This window comes from Tympanuchus pallidicinctus, unplaced genomic scaffold, assembly GCF_026119805.1.
Source record: "Tympanuchus pallidicinctus isolate F22 unplaced genomic scaffold, pur_lepc_1.0 scaffold16, whole genome shotgun sequence".
Classification (NCBI taxonomy): domain Eukaryota; kingdom Metazoa; phylum Chordata; class Aves; order Galliformes; family Phasianidae; genus Tympanuchus; species Tympanuchus pallidicinctus.
Window position 1 is genome coordinate 3,211,955 of NW_026294679.1, and position 24,314 is coordinate 3,236,268.

The 24,314-nt window shown below is 50.4% G+C and overlaps 1 protein-coding gene across 2 annotated transcripts in view; it reads left to right on the top strand.

The window, feature by feature from the left end:
- Positions 1-23,986, top strand: part of CTBP2 (C-terminal binding protein 2) — a 107,843-nt gene extending 83,857 nt beyond the window's left edge. For both annotated transcript variants that reach the window (XM_052676844.1, XM_052676843.1), the window contains 8 exons: positions 14,834-14,988; positions 15,921-16,065; positions 18,320-18,526; positions 19,221-19,435; positions 19,696-19,826; positions 19,973-20,100; positions 20,609-20,726; positions 22,528-23,986. In XM_052676844.1, coding sequence (XP_052532804.1) covers positions 14,834-14,988; positions 15,921-16,065; positions 18,320-18,526; positions 19,221-19,435; positions 19,696-19,826; positions 19,973-20,100; positions 20,609-20,726; positions 22,528-22,708 — 1,280 coding nt within the window. In that variant the 3' untranslated portion in view covers positions 22,709-23,986. The remainder of the gene's footprint in view (positions 1-14,833; positions 14,989-15,920; positions 16,066-18,319; positions 18,527-19,220; positions 19,436-19,695; positions 19,827-19,972; positions 20,101-20,608; positions 20,727-22,527) is intronic.
- Positions 23,987-24,314: the final 328 nt, after the last annotated feature.

Sequence of the window (24,314 nt, forward strand, 5' to 3'; positions counted from 1 at the left end):
CAGCAGTTTGGGCTCAGAGGTCCCAACTGTGGATTGCTGTGCTATCATTGCTATCATTAGTGGATCACTGTGGTGCTGAGCAGCCTGTTGTGCTCTGTCAGCTTGTCTTTATCCATCAAGGAGAAGTTTTTATACTCTGTGTTCTTCCTTACAGCCATGAAGCTCATGCACTAACAGCCCCACGTGTGCTGTGTTTTAATTCCTTAAATCCAGGTTTCTGGTTTTGAAGCTTGCATGAGAAGAGCCAAAGAAATGAATATTTCTAATTTTTGAGAATTCCTTTCTGGAAAAGCAGTTTCCAGAAGAGAGCAGTGAGTGAAGCTGTACTTCCAGCTGAATAAATGGCGGTTTTGCCATTCATTGCAGCAGAATAAAGATTTTTACCCTCTCCTGCAGAAGCAATCAGCTCCCCATAACTTACTTTTATTGCATTTCTTAAAATTAGATCTACAAAACCAATGGTTTCTTTAAGCAAGACGAGCTGTAAATTTCATGCATTGAATGCCTGTGCATTATTAAAAATAATAGGTTATATTTGTCAAATGGATAATGAGTAGCTTTCTTTCTCTCTTTTTCAGTATTTTAATGAGTACAGGAAATGTTTGCTATTTATTTGCTTTCAGGTTTTACCAAGGAGCTCTGGAGATAATTGTCAAATTTCCAAACGCGTATCAATATTTCATGAGGTGCTGTTTTTCCTCTGTACATTAAGGAGTTGGGCTGTTAGCCCCAGAACTGTTCCTGCCGTGCCACAGCCCCATGTCCTGCCACATCATCCCCTTGGCCCCATGCCTGGGCTGTGCAGGTTGGGGTGTGCCTTACACAGATACTGGATCCATCCAGGTCATGCTATGGAAAAAAAAAATTCCACCTTACCAGCAGCCAATTAAATGCTCTTGAATTATTAAAGCTCAGATTGCTTTTTAAATATAGTAGTGTCGTGCATGGGGGTTGGCTGCCCACCTTTCAGTTGGTGCTGTGTGCTCAGCTTGACTGGGACATGCGGCGCTGGCTGTGTGTTAGCAGCTATTGTTCTGGTTTGGATGCTTGCCATTGAGAAGTGGTTTGGTTGTGGATACAGTGCAGTGCTTCCTTCTTTGCTTCTGATGTTTCGGTTTCACGTGAAATTCCTGTTCTTGCTATTAGGCTGCTTACTGTGTGTTTGGTTTGCTCCCCCTAAAACTCAGGCGTGTCAGACTCTGCTCCTGTTAGTGAACGATAAGCCTGTCGAGCTCACTGCAATGCTCTCGAGAAAGAAAACACAACACAGAAAGTGAAAATGATTCATAGATATGGGCCCAGTGTGTGCTGCTCTAGAGAATGCTGTACAAAAATAATTGATGAACTATGGAGGCTTTTGATCTGTTACCAATGGCTGGGTTGCCATACCTGCTTTACCAGTCATCGCGGAGAGGTGGCTGTGCAAAGAACAAAAATTGGGACTTAAAGTTTTATTCAGCTGAGCCCAGAGTGGAACAGCAGCATGGAAGCCTAAAAGGGTATGGAGAGCTGGAAGGTGGGTGGGAATTGCACCCAGGTCTCCAGGCTGGATATTAGGAAACATTCTTTTTCAGGAAGAATGATAATACATTGGCACAGCTGCCCAGGGAGTGCTGGGGTCACCATCCCTGGAGGTGATGCAGAACTGTGGGAATGGGGCACTGAGGGATGGGAGCATGGTAGGGGTAGGAGGGGTTGGGTTTGGAGGTCTTTTCCAGCCTTAATGATTATGATTTTATGGCAAAGGGAGATGGGACGTGCTGTAGAGAGAGGATGTGGGTTGCGCTGTGACAGCAGCAGATGTGCAAGGAGACACGGAAGGAGCTTGCTTGGCTGCTCTGTGGCAAGAGCAGTGGCTGGAGGGAGAGAGAAGGAGGGGTGAGTCCTGAGGGAAGGGCAGAGCTGGCTGTTTGATGGAGAGCTTTGAAGAAGATGCCTCGAAGTGGCAAAAGGCATCAGAACTGGCATATGAGCCTGGCTATATCTTGGGTTAATCTTAAGATGAATGACAACACGTTGCTGACCATGTTGGTGTTGAAGAAGCATGTAGATGTGGCACTTCATTTAGTGGGTGATATTGATGGTGGGCAGATGGTTTGATTGGGTGATCTTAGAGGTCTTTTCCAACTTCAGTGATCCTGTGGTTCTGTTCTGTGCTTCTCTGGGCTACAGTCAACCAGAGCAGGCCACTTGTGAGGAGCACACAGATATTTATCAGGGAAGGTGGAGCTCAGGGGTATACAGGCATCTGTCTTGTGAACTAAAAGGCATCTTCTAAAGGACGTGCAGCTGTGAATGAGATCAATCCAGAGATCTGTTGGACTATCTTGCTTTTTCTCTCTTGGCAGTCATTCCATGACAGTAGATGAGCTTTGTCCTGGTGATTGCAGAGGGAAGTCCCCTCCTCTCCTGGTGCAGGGTGAATTGGTGCCCTTAGGAGCAGTGGTGCTGGGCAGAGCCGGCCCAACCATTTGGGTCCATACCTGTGTATGTATGGTGTGCAGGCTGCTGAGCAGGGCAGGATCAGCGGGGAGGAGGCCTGAGCTCTGGCAGCCACTGAGGAGGTGAGCGGATCAGCAGAGCCATGTGGGTGGCAGATCTCACAGGAAGACTGGGGGACAGCATGGCTCCTGCAAGGCTCTGTGCCTGGGAGGTTGTTGCACAGCTCTGTGTTGCACAACCAGTTACGGTTTGGGAAGAGCACTTCAGTGAGAGCCGGAGGGACACTCACAGCTCTCCCTGGGGACAGACAGCAAGCAGCTTTTGCTGCGGGAAGGAAGAGGTGTTTGGTGCTGGTAAGGAAAAGCGCTGCTGTAACTCCTTCTGAAAAGCCTCTCCTGCTCCTCCCAGAGGCCTCAGGCTCCGGAGCAGCAGCTGGCCTCCAGAAGATAAGCAGTTTGCAATGCAATCTCTGCCTTGCTTGCGCTCATTTGTGGTTCGTCTGTGGGTTCCCTGCACCAGATGCCAGGAGTGCTTAATTCCCTTCCATGATGCCCCTCTAATGGGTGGAATTTGGCCATTCGCCGCACTCAGGGACACTTTCCTGGGGGATCTCCAATTTCCTTTACTCCCACTCTGGAAAAATATTAGGCTCACGGTGTTAATACGCCTCTTGCCTATTTGTTTGTTTAATCTGTTCATAAGGCATCTAGCCAAGGCACTGACCAATGCGTACATACAGAGCAATGCTGGGCAGCTGGCTGCGAGCACAGCAAGGCTGGTAGAAGGCAAGAGAGCAGAAGAAAGGGGCAAATACTGGAATTAGCAGCAACAAGCCAACCAAAATACTGCTGCTGGACAGGCAGTACGCTAAAGGTAGACAGTTTCTAAGAAGCTATTGCATGCTTGTAAACAGCACTGCTGGTAACATTCACAAAATGTTTGTGATTTGAATTTTTTGCAAGCTCCTCCTCCCAAATTCATGTCATTACGTGCTTTGTTTGCTTTCAGCTTCTAGCCTTTGTAGTTTCAGAATATCTTTATCCATTCCATCCAAAGCCCTTTGTGCTGCAGCAGGGCAGCGTTTGGTGAGTCCTGCGGCTTCGGGCTCTGAGCAAGGATCTGCAGGTGGGATTTGGAAAAACTATAACTAGAAAGTAGGTCTTAAGCAAATCGATCCCTGGCTCTGGGATTTTGACTTCACATCGTGAACAGAGTGTGTAACCTGTGCTTTGCTGCCCTCAGCCTAACTGCACTTTGCTGCTAGCTGTTCAGGCTGGGGAGTTGGACCAGATGATCTTTAAAGAATCTCTATGGAAGATCCCTTCCAACTCAAATGATTCTGTGGTTTTACTAGGACAAGAGGAAACAGTTTCAAACTATCTAAGATCTAGATTGTACACAACTTCTTTCCTGTATCCAATAAGGGTAGTGAGGCACTGGCACAGGCTGCCCAGAGAGGTGATAGTGCCCATCCTTACAGACACCCAAGGTCAGGGGATGGGCTCTGATCACCTGATGGAGCTTTGGGTGTCCCTGTGCATTGCAGGGGGTTGGACAAGATAGCCTTTGAAGTTCCCTTCCAACTCAGATCATTCTATGACTCCTATCTAAGCTAGTTTTGTACATCTGTGGGTTTGATGGCTCTGTTCCCTTTGCAGAGGTGTTTGGGACCTGGAACTCCTTGGGTCAGAGGCCCTCCATGGGGTTCAGCCTCTTCTTGTCCAATTTAGATGGTTCTTTCTCATCTCCCATGTGGAAGAGAATCAAGAGGAGGCTGTCCTTTTGGGACGGTTTTCTTGGAGCTGCTCTTAGCAAGGCCAGCTTGCCCTGCAACCATCTCTGTGCTCTCACCAGCTTGCGACTGCAGCTGTGCCCGCAGCCTCCCTCCCACCTGCCTCCTGCCATCCCATTCCTGCTGGCAGCTGCTGTGAAGCAGAACCCCTTGCTCAGCTACACAAGGTAGCAGCCCGTCCCAGCAAGGAGCCTGCAAGGCCCTCAGAGGCCACAGCTTCATGTTCAATTACAGTAAGAGTGTCTCAATCCCACTTCTGGAAGTGGTCCATGGCCGATGTTTCTTCTTGGCCAGAGCTTTGTGCTGAGAGGAGGGATCAATATGCTGCTTGTGCAGAGATCCTTGGCTGCAGCACACAGGTTGCACGTCCCCCTGTGGTTCCCAGACCTGTGGCACAGCGCTGCACCCACAGCAACGCACCAGTCACTACGAGTGGTTTTGGAGAGGCACTGGGGCTGACTGAGCCGTTTCTGTTTCCTCCATGTGCTGCTGTTTTTCCTTGCTCTCTGCCTTGATTTCAGCGGCGTTGTTTCCCTCGTCCTTACGAATGCAGCCAACTTTGTAATTAACCAAAGCACTGCGCAGCCATTGTGGCTCTTCCGTGGAGCTCTTTGTCCAAATGCCTCCCATTCCCCAAAAGATTTTGTTCAAATCCCCACAACTGAGGGCAGGTTGGAACCTGGGGTTCAATTCTGATACCTCTGGCTATGGTAAATACTGTAGGGGTTATTTTTCTGTTGCATTCTTACATGAGAAAAATAGTTACGAGAAATAAATATCACTCTGAGCTGGGCTTTACTGCTTACTGGGCTTTGAGCCTGGAAGGATTTAAAAGTCATCATGCTTTCAGGGAAAGCTGCAGTGAGTGAGAGGAGGCGGAGGGCTGCTGCTGCCAGCTGTTGTGATTTGGGAATTGCTGGTCCTGACCAATGGAAGGGAGGTGGGGAGGCAGCCAGCACTGAGCAGTGTGACAGGGCAGTGGAGAGCCCCGGGTTCATTGTTTCTTTCATATTGTGACACTGTGCATGCAACCTGTTTTTAATCATAGTTGTTATCTTGTGTTGCTGGGCATTGCATGAACAGGATGGGAAGTGTCTTCTTGGGCATTGCTGGCTCTGTATCCCCATGAGGCCACTTTCCATCCCACATCTGTCCCATATGGAAAGCAGCGCTCTGCTGTAAAGACTTGGAGCGATCTGCCAGAGCTGGTTACAGTATCTTGTCCATTAGAAGCAGAAAGAAATACCACTGGGGGTAGAAGATAGGAAATATATTTGCAAGGCATCCAAGTCTGATGCTGAGACGTTCTTTCTTTCAGCATTGATGTTGCCAATAGTTTCTCTTGTGCTCAGACCAAAACTATTCTGGGTGGAACATTTGCTCCCTACTTTCTAGCAAGCCTGGTTGCAGGAATGAAGAATGGATTCTTTTCGCTCACCACAGCTGGTTTGAATGATTTCCACACTGAAGCCATTGACTCCAGTCACTTTTCATGTGAATCGCAAGGAAGTCGTGACTGGGTTTTTGTTCATGTGCCTGACAGGGGCAGGAACAGCAGAGTGGTTGGAGCCAGCTGGCTGCTTGCATGGAAGTGCATGGCAGGGAGGGGTTCCAGGTGCATCTCTGCACCCAGTGCAGGTTGCACACATCCCTGTCAGCTCTGTCCAGCAGTAAGGAGGCAGAGGAGAGCGAGATGTGCTGCTGACCTGGGCATCTATGCGTGCTGCAGAGCACAGCAGCGTGACTGCCTTGGGTGCAGAAGGCCCATTGTGCTCACTTAATGGAGCTTAGAGAGGAGTCCTTCAAGAATCGTGACCCTCACATTACAAGTAATGCAAAAAAAATTACTTTGAAAGCCATCAGTGTCAGTTGGGTAGTCCTTGAATGAGGCATCGAGAGGGATGTGCTTCAATGCATTGATTTCAAGGTCTGCTTCTCCAAAGGAGTGGCAAAACCCTGTGCTTCAGAGACCTCAGGAAATGACTACAGGTCCTGCAGCAGGTCTGCGTGCTTTTGTAGATGAGCTCTCTGCTGTAAGCAACTTGAGTGAGATCATGGATCATAGAATGCAACTTGTAACAGGCTTCTGCAAAAGAATCCCCTTCTTTTTCTCTTCTGAAGGAGCCCTCTGTCAGGAAGATGGGTGAGCATGTGGGAGACGACAGTGATCATCAAGGAAGATGAACCATTCCTTGGGTTTTTACCAGAGAGAGGTCCAGTAGAACTTGCTGAGAGTAACATGACTGCAGAAAAAGGGATATAGAGAAAAAATAGCTCCTCCTGCTAACAGCCAGTGGGGAGGTGCCATGTTGGGGTCTGTGTGTGTAATTGTGACCCATAGGACACAAGCACCATGTCTGATCATTATTGCAGCAATTCATTTCAAATCATGGAATCATTAAGGTTGGAAAAGACCTGTAAGATCATCTAGTCCAACTGCCAACGAATCTGTGTGATGGAATGAAGTGCATGAGCAATCACTTGCTTCCCTTTCCTACCTCACTCCTAAGGAAGAAGTGGGATCTGGTATGTTCATTTTGCTGCACCTCATTCTTCTGGTGTGTTTGCATCATGGCTTTGCAATGAAGAATCATCTAGGTTGTTGTTTTAATTGAGAGTAGCTGTAGGGTATGTAGCTACAGCTCTTGGGTGGGTAGGTGATGGGTTTTATTGAGGCAGTAAAGTGTAGAGAGCTGTTAAAAGAAAATGGCTTATGACAGTGATGCTGTTCAGTGTGATTTATAGTTTTATGACTGCAGGCAACTTTGAAATATTTTCACCATCCTCAGTATACATATTAGATAAATGTACAGCCTGTGCTTACCCACATCAGTGTTGACTTTCTTTCCTGTGTTGCTGGAAAGGCATAAAAATGAAGATATTTTCAGCCTGTTACAGTTTGACATTGTTTGGAGAGTAGTTTTGGTACAGCTTTGGGTTTTTTTCCTTCCTTTGGAGAATCCTCTAAGAAATGCCTCCTGGCAGCCATGGAAGTTGCAGTGCAGTGGTTCTCTACATGCATAACAGGACAAGACACCTTGCATGTGAAGGTTATTGATCAGAGCTTCTGCTCATTTCAAACAGAGAGAAAATACAGTTCCTAGCTTGGTGCTTTACTCCATCATCCCCTCCTGTGCTTCCTGTGGCCTCGCTGAAGTTGCCCTTGGTGTCAGTGAGGGAATGGCTTGGTTCTCCACCTAGGGAGCCCTGGGCCATGGCCAGAAACCTCCTTGATGGAGAGGAGAGATGGGCAGCGACCTGCAGGACCATGGGAGCGGCTCCACGGTCTTGGAATTGGAAAATAAGGCTTTGCCAGTGTGTTGTCTGGATTAATGAAGATGAAATGTACTGTATGAATGCAGCATGATTGCGTGGTTATCCCTTGGGCAGCTCCTGCTCACAAGGAGAAAAGGTTGAGTTGTGTTTGTGGATGGTTTTGCTTGCTCCACCAGCGTTCCATTTCGGTTTATTATGAAGGACAGGAAGCGTGTGTTCTTCTGCTCTGAAACACAGCAGATGAGCAGATTCTTCTCGGTTATCCTTCTTCACATAGCTCTCCTTTAAGATATTTTTTTCACCTATCCTGAATCGTGATATTATCTCAAACACAGTTGATAAATAAGGGTGGCTGCAAACTGTGATTTGGATGTTGAACAAGGTACCCAGTTCTCATGCAATGCAGCCATGGAAAGCATCGCCGCGTCTCAGGGTGAGGAGCTGCTTCAGGTACCAAAGGCAGTGATGGTATTTATAGAGTCATAGAATGGCCTGGGTTGAAAAGGATCCTGATGCTCACCTGGTTCCAACCCCCTGCTGTGTGCAGGTCACCAACCAGCAGCCCAGGCTGCCCAGAGCCACATCCAGCCTGGCCTTGAATGCCTGCAGGGATGGGGCATCCACAGCCTCCTTGGGCAACCTGTGCCAGTGCATCATCATGTAATGAGTTCGTCTTGGAAAAGTTAAATGTGCAGCCTTGGATTGGCAGAATTTCTTTTGGAAAAGCTTTGGGTTTGGGTCTCAGGGCTGTTGGGGTGGTGATGTACAGATAGGAGGGGCTGTGACAGATGTCCCATGCGTGCAGCCCCCAGACCTTATTGGTTTTCAGCCAAGAAGACTGAAGCTAGGCAGGGTTCACAGGGAGAGATAATATCTTTCACGAGAGCAATTTGTACAGTTAGAAAAACATTTGTGCTTTTGGGACCATATGCTTTTCTTCAGATCTCTCTGGTTGCGCATTACATGAAAAATAAAATAGGTTCAAGTTTTGAAAGGTTTAATGGATGTTTGAGAGAAAGGAATTCAAAAGCAGCTCACAAAAAATATCTCAGCATTTGATTTGAAGATTTTAAGAAAGATTCAATAGCCGTGAATGACAAAAGATCTTTCTGGCTTGCAGCTTTCTCCTCACAACCCAGCATCTGTGCACATGGAGCTGAAGGATCTGTGTGCAGTCTCAGAAGTGTGCACTCTTGTGCACATGGGCAGTGTGCAGGTGTGCAGACACGTTCTTGTGCCCTTCTGTACTCCAGGGTGCTCTTAGCAAACAGTAATGGTTTGGTCTATTTCAGATGTCGGCGGGAACCCAACGCGCGCCTGGGTTCCTAAAATCCAGAGATACCCTTATAAAGAATTAGTTGTGAAAGTATTGACTTTAATAGCATGTGGGTTGTACTTAAGTTCTTTCCAGTGTTGGGTTTTTTTTCCTTCTCATTTAGCTGTGGTGCCATGCTGTGAGGAAGTGTGTGTGTTTATCTTAGGGAAATTGGTGGGATTTGCAGGCGTTCAGCACCTCCAGCAGTTATTCCCTGCTTGGTGCATTTTGCCATCATTTTGCACCAAGAAGAATTGTTCCAGATTCTTCAGAGGTCAGTGGGAGAGCTCAGAGGCTGTGGGACCGGGAGGGAGCACGAAGTGAAGCAAGGAAGCAGGAAAACAAAACTAGGAGCTGCAGAAATGATGGAAGCGTGGTGCTGGTTCACCCTCTGCTCCACCGAGGGGTTCTGCCACTTGATTTCTGCCATAGAGGTGGGGATCTGAGTGCAGAGATGGGGCCGGGAGTGGTTTTGGGAAGGGAGGAAGCAGTGGAGGGTGCAGCACTCTTGGCAGGAGCGTTCTGTGGGTCACACAGTGACAGCTGTCGGTCTGCAGAAGGGATGACCTCACAGCAGGGTCACCCAGCAGACTGCAGGCTTGGCTGGCACGCCTGGCCGATGCCCAGGAGCTATTTTGGTAGGTCTTGCAGGGGATGGAGCCTTGGCAGGACCTGTGGGTTTTGAAGTGAGCTCACAGACCTTTTCCCTTCGGTAGCCAGCCAGCTCCAGCATGGCCCAGGGCTCCGCTTGTGTGCGTCACCCCGAATGGCACCGCTTGGCTTCACATCCCTGTGCAGCTCCCTCCCAGCACAGCAGTGCTGTCTCTCCAACCCACTTGTCTGTGCACCAGGGGCATCGCCGCACTCTGAAGCTGTGAACCAACAAGTGCCAACCTCTGCCTCGTTTCTGTCCCTGGCCCAGAGCTCTGCTAACTCCATCTCTGCCCTCCTGCTCTGGGGGTCTGCAGGAAACCTCCGGCTGATCTCAGTTACGTGAGCCACAGAACTAAGCAGCATACAGAAACCCTCGTGTACATCTTCATTAAAAGATTCGTAGCACTTTCTGTCCAGCATAATTAAAAGGCCTAATGTCAGCATAATTCAATTCCAACAGCTGCATCACAACGTGGCGTTCTCTTTGTTTTCTGCTCATGACCAGTGTGCTGACACAGGTTTAGAAGGTGCACATGGCACGTGCTCTGTCAGTCAGCTCGAGCCCCTCCGCTTCCCAAAAGCTCAGGCTGAGGACTGTGTGTGATGGATGGTGTTTCTTTCAGTGGGGGGGGATCTCCTGCCCCTGCCATACGGCTGTCACTTCCCCCTCTGCATAACAGCTTAGCATCCCGCACGCTGTCAGACCGCGTAAGTGAAAACCCTGAGTTGTTTTTCTCTCTCTCTCTGTGATGATATAATTAGAACGGCTGCCTTTTCCCAAAATGGCCAGGCTGTGCTATTTTCTGTGCCACGATGCTTGCTAAGGAGGCAGTCTTCGTTTCAAGAGGAAGACACCCCATCTTGCTGCAGGCAGCAGGCAGATGGACTTCCCCGGAGTTTGGGGAATTTGCACATGGAGTTGTTTCACACCCCGTTCTCTTTCCCTGCACAACAATACAGAGGAGCAATAAGACATGGGACCAGGCTGGGGTGGCAGTGCTGGGCGTCCCTATGCCAGGGCTGCTGTGCCCTGGGCCAGGCTGATCTCAGCCTCCATTTTTCCACCTTCCAGAGCATCTTTGAAGCCTTCAGATCCCTCAAGGTAACTGAGAGTCTGGAGAGGCTCCCATCCAGAGAGGCTTTGGATGCCCCGTCCATCCCTGGAGGTGTTCAAGACCAGATTGGATGGGGTCCTGGGCAGCCTGGGCTGGTATTAAATGTGGAGGTTGGTGGCCATGCCTGCAACACAGGGGTTGGAGCTTGATGATCCTCGAGGTCCCTTCCAACTTAAGCCATTCTGTGATCCAGATGGCAAACCCCATGGCTCTCCCAGTGCTGTGTGGCTCTTTGTTACAGTGGGGATGCTGGAATACCTTCCTGCTTGCGTGGCAGAGAAACCTTTTTGTTTTGTCCTGATGCCATTGGTTTCCATTTGAATAGAAGGGAAAAGAGAATTGGATGAGGAGGGCAGAGAGGACCCAGGGGGATGTGCTGTGGGGTGGCACTCCTCCTGTGCCACTCGGAGCTGCCTGCTCTGCATTGCTGCCCCAGGGACCTTCAGCAGTGTGCTGCGTGTGTCTATGCTGTAATGGGGCACATGTGGAGCTCAGGGGTGCTTGTGGTGTGTGCTCTTACAGGAATTCAAGCTGTAAAACAGTGAAATGCTGCAAATATAAAACTCCCCATATTTTGACCGAGTGTTTAATTTATGGTTGCTTCTGTCATTCGGATGTGGCTTACAGTCCTGGCGTTTGTATTATTTCTTTTTTGTGCAAGCATTTATTGTGGAGAAGCATTTATGAACTCCGAGAGGTTCAGTGAGAGGGAGAGCTCCTGGGCAGGGCAGTTGCTTCCCTCCTTTCTGCAGCCTCTGAGTTTGGGGCTCACTATTTTCCCTTAGAGATGTGCACATGTGTGTCATGAAGGGTGATGCTGTTCAAACCAGTGGGAGTGTTTCCATGAATTTCAGTGGAGCACCTGCGTGCTCTTTTAGGGCAAGAGATGCTGATCACAAGTTGCACCAGGTGAAATTTCAGTCGGGTATTAAGAGGAATTTCTCAGAGCAGTGAGGCAGTGGCACAGGCTGCCCAAGGAATGGGGGGATCACCATCCCTGGAGGTGCTCAGAGCCGTGGGGATGTGGCACAGAGGGACGTGGGCATGGGGTGAGCTGGGATTGGACTCGTTGATCCTAGAGGTCTTCTCCAGCCTTAATGATACTCTGATTCTGTGACTGTAATCCGTGTTTGGCCCTATGTTCAACCCAGGCTGTTTTATGATACGAGATGAGGGGCGTAGGCTGCAAGCGATGCTGTGGGGCTGCTTCCATGTCCTCCCATCTCCCAGCACAGGGGCAGGGGCAGGAGATGGGCACCTCAGGGAGGATCTGTGGGGTGAGCCCTGCTGGCAGACTGCCTTGGCTGCCAACCACGGACACGTGGACACGTGCAGAATTATCCTTTGGGTTGTGATGATCTGAGATCGCCGTGGCCTTGCGTTCCCCAGGGCTTTGTGCTGCTTTTCTTGCTGCCGCAAAAGGCTCTCGGTTTGTTCCTGGAGCCTTGCTCAATGCGCTCCATGTGGATAGGCATGTTTCATTTTTAAGCTTTAGGGGGAAAAAAAAAAAAAGAAAACAAAACAAACATAAAACACAGCATGGCACAGATTAAATCCATTTGAGACAACTGGAAAAAAAAAGAAAGACGTATGTGCAAGTCAAGTCAATAGGAGGAGGGGAGTGGAAGGGGGAAAAAGAAACTGTGACATATACAAACCCTTTAGTGTGCATAGCATAAGATTTTTTGGCTGGCACTCACATGATTTTATTCAAGGGCTGGGAAAGAACTACGATTAGTTAAAAGCTTCGGCAAAGTCTGGAGGGAGTGCTCTGAAGAGTTGGGAGCCGCGCAGAGGTGGCTGTAACTCCTCTGGCAATTGCAGACCATTCTTCCGAGGCTCAGGACAAAAGCCTTTTCTTTTCCCTCCGTGTTCAAAGAGACTTGTTTGTCTTGAGATGGTGCAGCTGTGGGCCGCGGGACCGCCTGCTTGAAGATACCCCTCGTAGAGGAGAGGAGAGCCTGCGCCCTGCAAAGTGGTGGTAGTATTTTCTCGTGTGTGGGTCCCCCCTCCTCCTCCCTCCCTCCTCCTCCACTGCCATGTGTGGTTTTTAATAAGAAGAAGAATGTGGAGGCAACATTTTCCAGGCAAGGGGAAATTTCCTGTTTCTTTTCTGTTTGTTTAATAAAGTGTGTAGTTGACTGTGAAGCTGTAGCTACTCCATAGTGAATGAGTAATTCGGCCGATGGTCAGGCTGGCTTCTCGATGCACTTTGATATACTGCAAGTGAACATGTTTAACGCTGGCTTCTTTCCTTTTATTTATTATTTTAAATGCTGCGTGGCGCAGGGAACTGAGATTAATAAGAATTAGGCAAATGGCTCCGGCTTTTGTTTCTGTGAGATAGCACCCGCCGTCTGGCGGCCGCACAAAGGCTGCCATTGAGCAGGAGCGCTCCCTAATTCTCCTGGCAGGGGTGCCATTGGGATCGGATACAAGTGGGTGGCAGAGGGGAGGAGCGGTGCAGAGGACAAGCAGGCTTTGTGCCTTCCAAATGGAACAAAAGCACTTTATGCACCGGGCTGCGTGCAACAAGCGAGCCGGCTGCACTCGGAGTTCTGAGCGTGGCTGCAAAACCTTGCTGCTTCTCCTTTTTCCTTGTTCCTCCTCTCTCTCTTCCTCAGTGCACCAAGCGATGCCAGCGGCCCCCAGGGGATGGCGTGGGGCTGTGGTTGGCAGTGGTGGGAGGCAGGAGCTGGGTGCGGGATGCACGTGGAGAGGCTGGAGGCTAACTGTGCTGTTAGCCATGGGGTCATGGAGTCATGTGATGGCTTGGGTTGGGAGGGACCCAAAGGCCCGTCTCGTTCCAACCCCTCACCGCAGGCAGTGCTGCCAGACACCTGATGGCCCAGCTGCCTGATGGCTTTCTGATCCAGGGCACGGCTCTCCTGAACGAGGCAGGTGTGTGCAGAACAAGTGTGCTGTGTGAGGAGATGTCATTCCTTGCGGTGCTGTGCCGGCAGCTGGACGGACAGCAGTGCATGGAGGGGCCCAGGGGGTTACACACAGCATCTCTCTGTGCACCGTTATCCCTTTTTGGTGTGCAGAGCCTGCAGGGTGAGGCTGGGAGGTGATGCTCCTCATCTCAGAGATGCTGTGCGTTAGGGCAGTGCTGTAATTCACTTGCTTGTTAAACAGAGAAAAGAATCCAGCTGGGTATAGTGCTTCCCTTCAGGCTTGTGTAAGCCTTCTGCGCTCTGTGCATGTTTTTATTCTCGCTTATCTGCTTATGGCAAGCTCCTTTTGGTTATCCACATCATCTTGGCCCCATTCCCCGCCTACTGACAGGGCCACGCTTCCATCTGGAGGATGTGCGTGCAAACGGGGCACGTTCCTCCCGGTGTGCTCTGATGGAGAGCTCCAAAAGCACTCGTGTGTAACGTTATGCTGGGCGTTGTGGGTCGGCTGTGCTGGGTGGGTTCACTCCTGGCTTTGCTTTTCCTGCTCCCCATCCTGGTAGCTGCGTGGCTGCCTGGGTCCCTCCTGGTGCTGCTCCTCTGGCATCGCTGTGGCCCCTGGTGTCCCAGGCTTACATCCTGCTTGACAGCAATCTGGACAAACAGGCACATTTCATTTTCCCTTTTTAAAAAAAAAAAAAGCAAAAAAAACACCCAAACACTGTTGCTCTTCTCTGTGAGTTTCCTCCCCTTATTGTCATTTTCCTGGCAGGAGGGTGGTGTGATTCCCTGCAAAGCGGCCCCTGCTCCTGGCTGATGCTGGCACACAATAGCATTTGTTCTACAGAGAAGCCCCAACCCCAAACCAAACCTTCACCCCTCTGTAGCTAATTACAGCCCTCTGGCTTTTAGAGGAACAGCTACAAGGCGTGGTTGCCAACAGAGAAATGATGGACTGAATTCCCCCAGCAGAAGAACCCTAACAACCATCACCAACGTCCAAAAATGAACCTGATAATCCCAGGCTGAGCAGCTAATAGGATAGAAGCATGGGGCTTCCTGCAGCCCTTGCTGATTATCACTTGTTTCCTAACCTCACCTTGGTGAGCCTGTGATTGGAAAATGAGCCCAGAGCAGCACACAGCTGGATGTGGCCATGCCTAAGGAAACAGCCGTAGGCATTGGGTTGGCACTGGTGGGTTGTGTGTGTGTGTGTGTGTGTCCCCACAGCAGAACAGAGTCTGCACTGGTTTTGTATCCTTCACTTTGTGTGCTCTCCACAGGAATGCTTGGGCAGAGCTGTTGCCATGGGTGTAAGGGTTTGTGCTCCTTCTGCTTGCAGGTATCCGTCCTCAGATCATGAACGGCCCCATGCACCCCCGGCCCCTGGTGGCACTGCTGGATGGCAGGGACTGCACGGTGGAGATGCCCATTTTGAAGGACTTGGCGACCGTGGCGTTCTGTGATGCACAATCCACTCAGGAGATCCACGAGAAGGTAACGGAGTGGTGGCTGTGGGGCACGTGGGGAGAGGCAGGGATGCTCTCCTTCCTCCCCAGTCCTCAAGATTTGTTCAGAGCTCCGCTGCGAGTTGGCCCAGGTAGCATCAGCAGAAGTCGCTGCTGGTTAAAGTTCAGTGAGGCTGTTTCAAAAGCCAGATGTTATTTTGGAGCAAAAAGTCACCTTATCTCTTAGCATCAGCTTTTGAACATGGATATTATGAAGGTTTCTCCCTTTCACTGAGCCTGCAGTAACACACAGCGCTCCATGCCCAGCACTCAGCATCAGCAGCTCGCTGCCTCCAGCACAGAGTTTGGTGGCTGTGGGCAGAGGTCAGAAATCACATCCAGGGTCTGGAACTGAAAAGAGCCCCAAATATAAAGTGCAGGGGAAGGGTTTTTTATGAGGTGTTCATTGACTAATGAGCGAGTCTTGCAGAATTTAGGGCTTGGGTTCCCACAGCACTAAGGGGAGCCCAGTGAGGGTTGAATCTCCACTGAAGGATGGAGTTCAGCCTTACATGTGCATGCAGCCTCACACAGATGGTCTTATGTACTCCTGGAATGGTGAGCAGTGAGACAGGTATCGCCCATCCAGCACGTAGGAGGACATAGAGTGGCACATGGTTGTCCTCAAAACAAGCGGATGCAGCTGTAGAACTTAATTGCTTCTTAAAAGAAGAATTACCCTTGTTTAGAAGAGGAGGAGCGGATAGATCTTGGAGTGTCCATGCAGTTCATGCCTGATTCCATGGGGATGGCTGCAGTTTCGGTGGGGCACGCTGCTGCTGGGTTTGGTGGCACTGTGGCAGGTCAGCCAACAGGTTGGTGGTAAAGCTGGGCAACTCCCCGTGTAACTGCATCTCAGGAGCTGCAGGCGTTCCGTCCCAGTGTCCTGGTGACTCCTGACATCCCTGTGCCCTGTTGCAGGTGTTAAACGAAGCTGTTGGGGCCATGATGTACCACACCATCACGCTGACTCGAGAAGACCTAGAGAAGTTCAAGGCCTTGCGGGTCATTGTCCGAATAGGCAGCGGCTACGACAACATCGACATCAAAGCAGCAGGGGAGCTCGGTAGGTCTCAGTCCTGCGCTTCGGTTCCCTCCTTTGTGCCTCTGAGTCTTGAGAATCAGCACAGGGGACCTGTGCTCCCCATGGGAGCATGTGAGCCGAAGGGCAGTGCGGGCAGTGCCTCGCACAGGGGCTTGGTTCAGCTCCCACATGCCTGGCTGTGCTGCTGGGCCACCACGTGTCACAGGGGTGACAGGGACCTCTGGCGAGCTGCACAGCATCGTGTTGGTGATCGCAGCAGCTGTGACAGCCATTGTGGGCCACCTGATCCAGGGACTCAGGCTCTCACCATGCCTATGCAGGGCTATCTCTGGGGAAGTTAGGGAAAACAGCTGCTCCACATGAGCCATTCTGCAAGGATAATTACGATAAGAGAGTTTCAAATAGGCATTCCTAAAAAGCAATTCTCAGTATAGTGAATTATTTTTTTTCTAGAGGAGAGCAGTGTCTTCTCAGTTTAATGGTTTCTTCGTGTTTTTAACTCTTATTGTTATTATCCATTATAATGACGTTCTGAAGCTCTGAACATCAAGAAACGAAAAACATAACGAATAAAATAATGGGATACTGCAGCATAATCCTTCTTTTTATACTTAGCAAATTGGGTGGCCAAATGATGTGGTTTAGAGTAGAAAATGTAATGACTACCCACAAATGTAGCGTAAAGTTTAATTGGTATTGCTTTCCATAAGGTAGTTCTTAAACCGTGCAGGCAGCACAATGTCCAGCGCCTGCTGGGGTGATGGGGTGGAAAGACACTCCCAGCAGGTGTAAGTACCACTGCAGTGGGTGGTGGGTGGGCAGGAAGGCACCCAAGAGGGCAGGAGCCCATCAGACAGGGATGAACGCCGCAGGGCTGGCGGTGGGATCAGCCCTTGCTGCCTGAAGCAGAGTGAGAGGCACAAGGTGCTGGGAGCTTGAGTTGGGGGGTGGTTTCACCCCTGTAGGGCCTGTCAGGTTTCTCTGGGTCAGCATAGGGGCTTGCTAACAGGGAGGAAGAAAGGTCTTAGAGCTTCTGGAGGCAGGGGGGGTTGGCAGAAGGCCCAGAAGGTGCATGCATGGCCCGAAACATTCTCATTTTTTAACGGAGTCAGTGGCCCTTAAAGTGGAAGGGGATTTTTGGAATGTTATTCTCTCTTTATCTCCTGCTTTTTCATGGTTTCTACTCCAAGGCCCCAGTACAGTAAAGCATTTAGATACACATTCATCTCAAATTGTGTGTTTAAATTGCGTTGAAGCCAGTGGGATATAAGCATGTGCTTAACTGCTTTGCTGAACAGACGTGAAATTAAGCACCCTCTTACATGCTTTGCTGGATCAGAGCTTTAACAGGGTAATGGCCAGGGAGACATTCTCAGTTAACTTAATACCCGTAGCTCCGAGCAGAGAGGCACGCTTTCAAATGACCCCTTTGTGACAAAGGAACAAAAGCTCCGTTATGGGGATCTGTGCGCGGGGCGGCCGCGGTGCCGGGTGGGGAGAGCTGTGCCAGCATGGCTGGGCCCCCAAAAACAGCACCCAAAAAATCCTCAGCATCACGAGGAGCACTGGGCTGGTGATGGTCACCCCGAGCCTTCCTGCAGCACCGTGCCCCCATTGGGAACCTTGGGAAGCCAAAGTGGGTCCAGCTTGGAACAGGTGGCTGATGTGCACATCTTGGGGGACCCAGAGGTCTTGCCATACCTGGAGCTGGCCGTGCAGTGCATAGCACGTGGTTCTGCTCCAGAGCAAGAAGAGGTGGCTGGTTGTGCCCTACGTGGCTTAATGGCTGAGCAGTCTTATTGTGCAGAGGGAGTGGCTTGTGCCATTGTGGATGAATTGGCTTTGAAGGTAGATGAAACTAAACAAGAATAGGACTTGCTCTTATAAAATAAACGTTTCCTCCTGGAGTTATTCCTGCGTAGCTTTCGCACTTGGAATGGGCACTCGTTCTCAGAGGTGACCCTGAGCAGTACGAGTCGTGGTGCCTTTGCAGATGTGAGGCTGCTGCTCCTTAACCCTGCATCTCTTTGCAAAGTGTTGCTCCAGCTGGCCTCTCACTTTACTGGGGAAATGGTGAGTGAGGGCCAAGGGCAGGGCACGTTGCGCGGGGAAATCCTTTGCTTTTCAGCACACCCTGGTGCACGCCAAGCCCGGGCACGCTGTGCTTTTGGAAGGACTCTTTGTCAAAGCCGAGCAGCTCCTGGCACAGCGCTGTCCCCAAACTGCCTTTGTTTGAGGCTGTGCCTGGCTGCTCCTGAGCTGTGTCCTCCCGCAGGGATCGCCGTCTGCAACATCCCCTCGGCTGCCGTGGAGGAGACGGCCGACTCCACCGTCTGCCACGTCCTCAACCTCTACCGACGGAACACGTGGCTCTACCAGGCGCTGCGGGAGGGGACGCGGGTGCAGAGCGTGGAGCAGATCCGGGAGGTGGCCTCTGGTGCTGCACGGATCCGGGGCGAGACGCTCGGCCTCATCGGCTTCGGTACGTGGGCAGGGAGGGAGACTCAGTGCTGCAGGAGGAGCTAAAAGGAGAGTTTGCACAATCAGAACTACTAGGGGATGGGGCTGTGTGTCCCACGAGGTTGGTGTGACTTACAGTCATCGAATCACAGAATGGTTGGGTTGGAAGAGACCTTAAAGCCTGTCCGTTCCCAACCTCTGTCACAGTTGGGGACACCACCCACCAGATCAGGTTGTGTGGGACGCCATCCGTCCTGGCCTTGGGCACCTGCAGGGATGGGGCAGCCACAGGTCTGGGCAGCAATGCTGCAGCCTCACCACCCTCAGTACAGAATTTCCTTTTTTTTATTTAATGCCATTCTCCCTTGTCCTATCTCAGTCTCCCCATCTAAAATGCCACTTTTCTCCTCTTATAATCTCCTTCCAAGTACTGGACATAGCCATTGACTTTTTTACACTGGTACTTGAGAGAGTTGTATTTTCCAAGGAGTTGTATTTTCCAAGGAGAGTGGTGGTGAAACCCAGCAGTCACCTTCCTCTTTCTGAGCCATTCTGCCCAGCGTAAATAGTGCTTGTCTTCAGTTCACCCACAGCAGTAGATGGGATGGAGCTCGGACACCCACTGAGCTGAGAGCTGATGCTCACACAGAGAGGTGCACAGCGTGCACACCTGGCAGCTTGGGCTGGTTGTGTTGATTCTCCTTCCCCTCGCACAGGTCGCACGGCGCAGGCGGTTGCGGTCCGAGCCAAGGCGTTCGGCTTCAACGTCATCTTCTACGACCCGTACCTGCAGGATGGGATTGAGCGGTCCCTGGGAGTCCAGCGGGTGTACACACTGCAGGACCTGCTCTACCAGAGCGACTGCGTCTCGTTGCACTGCAACCTTAACGAACACAACCACCACCTCATCAACGACTTCACGATTAAGCAGGTAATTGCCTCAAGAACGGCCAAGGCGAGTGCCCTGGTCAGCACCCAAACCCCAGGTGATGCAGTCAGGCTCTGTGCTCGTGCCCTGGTTCCAAAACAGCTTCTTACACCATCTGTCCCTGTTTTTTCCTGGATAAATTCCCCTGTAAGCAAGCAGCAAACAGGGGACAAGGATGGGGTTTGCCAATGCCAGCCAGCGTTGGGCCAGCTGTAGAAAGCCCTCTGACACCCAGCTCTCTTGTCTCTTCCTGCTGCCCCCAGATGAGGCAGGGAGCGTTCCTGGTGAACACGGCGCGCGGCGGGCTGGTGGATGAGAAGGCCTTAACTCAAGCCCTGAAGGAGGGTCGGATACGAGGGGCTGCGCTCGACGTGCACGAGTCGGAACCCTTCAGGTAAAGCTCCCTGTGCTCCCTTCCTCAGCATGGCACACACCTGCAGGGAGCCCAGCGGCGGCCCTGGAGCCCTTTGCCATTCTTAACACTTCTTGTTCTCTTTTCAAATGGCGGCTAATTTATTTTTTTGCCTCCCTTGCACCCAGTTTTGCTCAAGGCCCATTGAAAGATGCTCCTAATTTAATCTGCACCCCTCACACGGCCTGGTACAGCGAGCAGGCGTCGCTGGAGATGAGAGAAGCCGCTGCTACCGAAATCCGGCGCGCGATCACAGGTACAGCCCTTCTGTGGGGCCCTGAGCTGTGGCTTTCTGTAGCCTCATGCAGGGTTCTAACCCTAATTTTCTTCCCAGTGGGAGGTCTGAGAAATCCAGCTTTACTTTTCTGTCATTCAGACACGTTAGAAGCTGAGGATGATTGGGATGGAAGGGACATGAAAGAGCATGTCCAAATGGTGCTGGAACAGAGCTTGCTCCAAGATGATGCTCCAGCAGATGGGTGGTTCTGTTGTCCTGAAATTAATCCCTGACCTGATGGCAAAGCTTCACTTTGGGCTGCCCTGTGCTTTGAAATGGGGCTGAAGGGAGCAGCTGCTCTGAAGGCAGCACAGGAGAGGTCTCCACCTTTGGGACAGCCAGTTGACTTTCTGGGGCCCTCATTTCTGCCCCTTTTCCTCCCCGTTTCCAGTAACAAATAGAGGGAAAAGGAATAATTGTAGCTTTACTATAGGGTAATAAAACAACAGGGTGCCTGACACATGCTTACCTTTAATACCGACTCCAGGGCGCATCCCAGAAAGCCTAAGGAACTGCGTGAACAAGGAGTTCTTTGTCACAACAGCTCCGTGGTCAGTAATAGACCAGCAAGCAATCCATCCAGAGCTCAATGGTGCCACATACAGGTAAGCCAGAGAAAAGGATGGTCACAAGCAGGGCTTGCCCTGCAGGTTTTCTAATGCTGCTGCTGGCGAGCCAGCACTCACACTCACCAACAGGCAGGGCAAAACTTACAGACTGAAAAAGGGACTGCAGATCTGCTCTGTTTGTGTTAGAATGCACAGGCTGCAAACCTGGGCGTGCTCACAAACCAAGAACTTCAAATACAGGACTAAATGCAGGTGGCCTGATGATTTCCACCAAAATCCCTAAGATCAGATCACTTGCTGCTTGACTGTGGGAGGCTCCACACACACAGGCACTGTGTTGTGCTTAGGGAAGAGGCACGCAGGATCCCATCCCCAGCAGAGCTGTGAGGGCAAGGACCTGAGCAGTGTGTGTGCCCCTGACCAGCAAAAAAATGAGGCCAAACCACCCACAGATGGTGAAAGCATCCATTTACCTGCACTGTGAGGTGGTGTGTCCTCCCACCCGGGCCCTGCTACGCTCCATGGAAGCAGCTCCCCTCCTGGCAGCAGGCAGAGCATCTCCTCCTGGCTTCTCCTTTCTCAAACTCAGTGTCCTTTCTTGGAATGCTGTAAGAAAGGCAGCTGGATTAGTCCAGCTCCATTTTCCAAGTACTTTCTCTGCTTACGAGAGTAAGAAACAAGAGGACAGACCCTGTAGCAGCATCTGCTGAGACAGAATGAGGGGAAGTGACTTCCAACTAAAAGGGAAGATTTTTGTTCAGATACAAGGAAAAAGGTGTTTTTGTTTGTTTTTTGGGTTTTTTTACAAGAGATACTTGGGATGTTGGAGCATGCAGGATGCTTAATGGATTCTTCAAGAAATTGGTCTTGGCAAAAGAGGAAGCCTTTCTTGTGGTTAACAGCTGGTGTCAAGGTACAGGGCCAAAGCCACAGAGGCATAGCCAGGAGCTGCACACAGTCCCGTGGGTGCAGAGCTGTCTGTCAGTGATACAGAATTACCCAGCAAAGGGCAGTGTGGAGCTTCATGGAACTGCAGGAAAAAGGCCCATCTTAAAAAAGAGCAGGGAAATAAAACAACAAAGCCAGTAGATGGGGAATGGTCTTAAACTGAGACAGGGGAGGTTTAGGTTGGATGTTAGGAGGAAGTTTTTCAGCCAGAGGGTGGTGAGGCACTGGCACAGGTTGCCCAAGGAGGCTGTGGATGCCCCATCCCTGCAGGCATTCGAGGCCAGGCTGGATGTGGCTCTGGGCAGCCTGGGCTGCTGGTTGCTGACTTGCACACAGCAGGGGGTTGGAAGTGGATGAGCAGTGTGGGCCTTTGCAACCCAGGCCAGTCTGTGTTAGATGCACAAGAGGGAGTGTGCCCAGCTCCAGGAGCAGAGAAGCAATGTTGTTGTGCAAAGAGGGAGGGCGCAGGGGGCCATGACATTCATTACATCTGGTGTCGTCTGCTGCTCCAGCTGATAAGCAGCAGTTAGTTTCCTCAGGCAGTTAAACCACACAGTTATTACAGCAGCTTGTGGGATCACTGCTCTGCTACTCACACTGATTGTGTGAAATTCAGGACAGTCCTAGAGGGCTGGTTTAGAACAGTGTAACTTCACATGGAATACCACGGTCATTAATGGCAGCAGCGACTGTGCTGCCTGCTTCCTCATCGCAGCTCTCACCAGGTGCTTGAGGATTTTTACAGCTGCAGGAATCATCTTGGCTCAGCCATCCCAGCTGTAAGGCTGGGCGCTGGGCCTCCAGCAGTGATGCATTCCCTTGCTCCCCTTTCCCCCGCGGTTGGGTCCCCAGGTGAGGTGACGGTGGCTGCCTCTCTTCCTCACCCCAGGTACCCGCCCGGGATGGTCAGCGTGGCCCCAGGAGGAATACCAGCAGCCATGGAGGGCATCATGCCCGGGGGCATCCCTGTGACTCACAACCTGCCCACGGTGGCACATCCTTCCCAAGCTCCATCTCCGAACCAGCCCACAAAACACGGCGACAACAGGGAACATCCCAACGAGCAATAGCAGATAATTTTAAACAGCACCATCCTTCAATAAACTCGGGACCAAGAGACGTTGGAAAAAAGAAGTTGTACACGAACTAAAAACGAATTTGATACGAAATTTGTAACGTTGATTTTTTGGACAGATGCATCATTGATGTTCCAGTGTTACCGACACTGATAGCAGCCAAGACTGGGAAGAAGCCCTGAAGAAGGCACCTGCTCACTAAGATGTGATACGTTAAGGATCGAAGTGATCGACCTCTGTTATTGTGTGTTAAGTTTCCTTCATCTGTGCATCAATCCCATGAATAAAAATCAGATTTTTTTTTCCCCTCCCTTCCTTGGGAAGAACAGGGTGTCTGCACCTGTTTCCAAACAATTGCATTAAGCAATCCTTACCAAGGTAACATAGAAATGGAAGAGGAAACCATGATGTGGCTTCAGCCCTTTCCTTACTCTTGTTACCTCTGACAGTAGGAGGCACCAACACTGGCTTAGCAGCGGAAGAAAAAACCAATGAAATCCTTTGTGCAGCCTCCCGGGGCCGATGAGTGCCAGCAGGGCTCCTGCCAGGCTGGGGGCAGAGGGCTGGGAGGGCAGAGGAACAAGGCAGCAGCTCCTCCCTGCCCAGCTCTCAGTACCGTAGCTGTGCACCCATCTGCGCCCTGCAATGATGCAAGAAAAAAAAGAAAAAAAAAAAAGAAAAAAAGAAAAAAAAAGAAAGAAGAAAGTATTACGTTTCACACACTATTTGTACTCAAATATATTTTCTCAGTTTTAAATCTGCAGCTATTTTATCAAGTGGAGAAGTCTTGAGCTGGAAAGGGTTCAAGAATAATGTTGCATTTCCTTATGTCTCAGGAAACACTTTTTATGGTAACTTGTCAGACTGTCGATGAACAAAACCCACTTTTTTAGACATGGATAAAAGTCTTCTTTTCTTCACGTGATATTTTATACAAGAACACTTCAAAACGTGTTATTAGACGTGACTGATTTTAACAGATCCTATTAGGTTTGTATCAACTAGTTACATGTTATATTCATAGTCTTTTGTGAATCATCGCCTTTTTGTTTTTAAAACGATGGCCTCTTTCGAGCCTTTGTATGGGTACATTCCTGTTTCTGTGACAAAGAAATCTTAAGCTGTCCCAAACAGAAAAAAAAAAACAAAAACCAGTGGCTATCAGCAGTATGTTTTGTTTTAGTGTGTTACCGTTACTGTATTTGTTTATTGTAAAGGTGGACATTTAGCGTTCGGTGCAGTTTTCAATAAAAAGTGATAAAATTTCTATAATTTCTGGGAGGTCAGAGCTCTCTGCGTTGTCCCAGCACAGCAGGGAGGCACTGGGAGCAGCACACAGCTCAGTCACAGAGGGGGAACCCGGTGAGGAAAACGGGCTGTGGATGCTGAGGTCTGGGATGGCATTAAAAACAAACGGCTGGGATTTTTGCCTTGGCTTTAAGTTGCATCGTGCAGGGCTGGAAGGGCCTCCCCTGGAAGCAGGCTCACAACACAGCTCCCCCCAGCACCCACCTCCCACTCCAACCAAACCAGGAGTGGCTGCAGATGGAGGCAGGCAGCTTCCAATGCTGCTCAGCAGTAGAGATGCTGGTTAACGAAA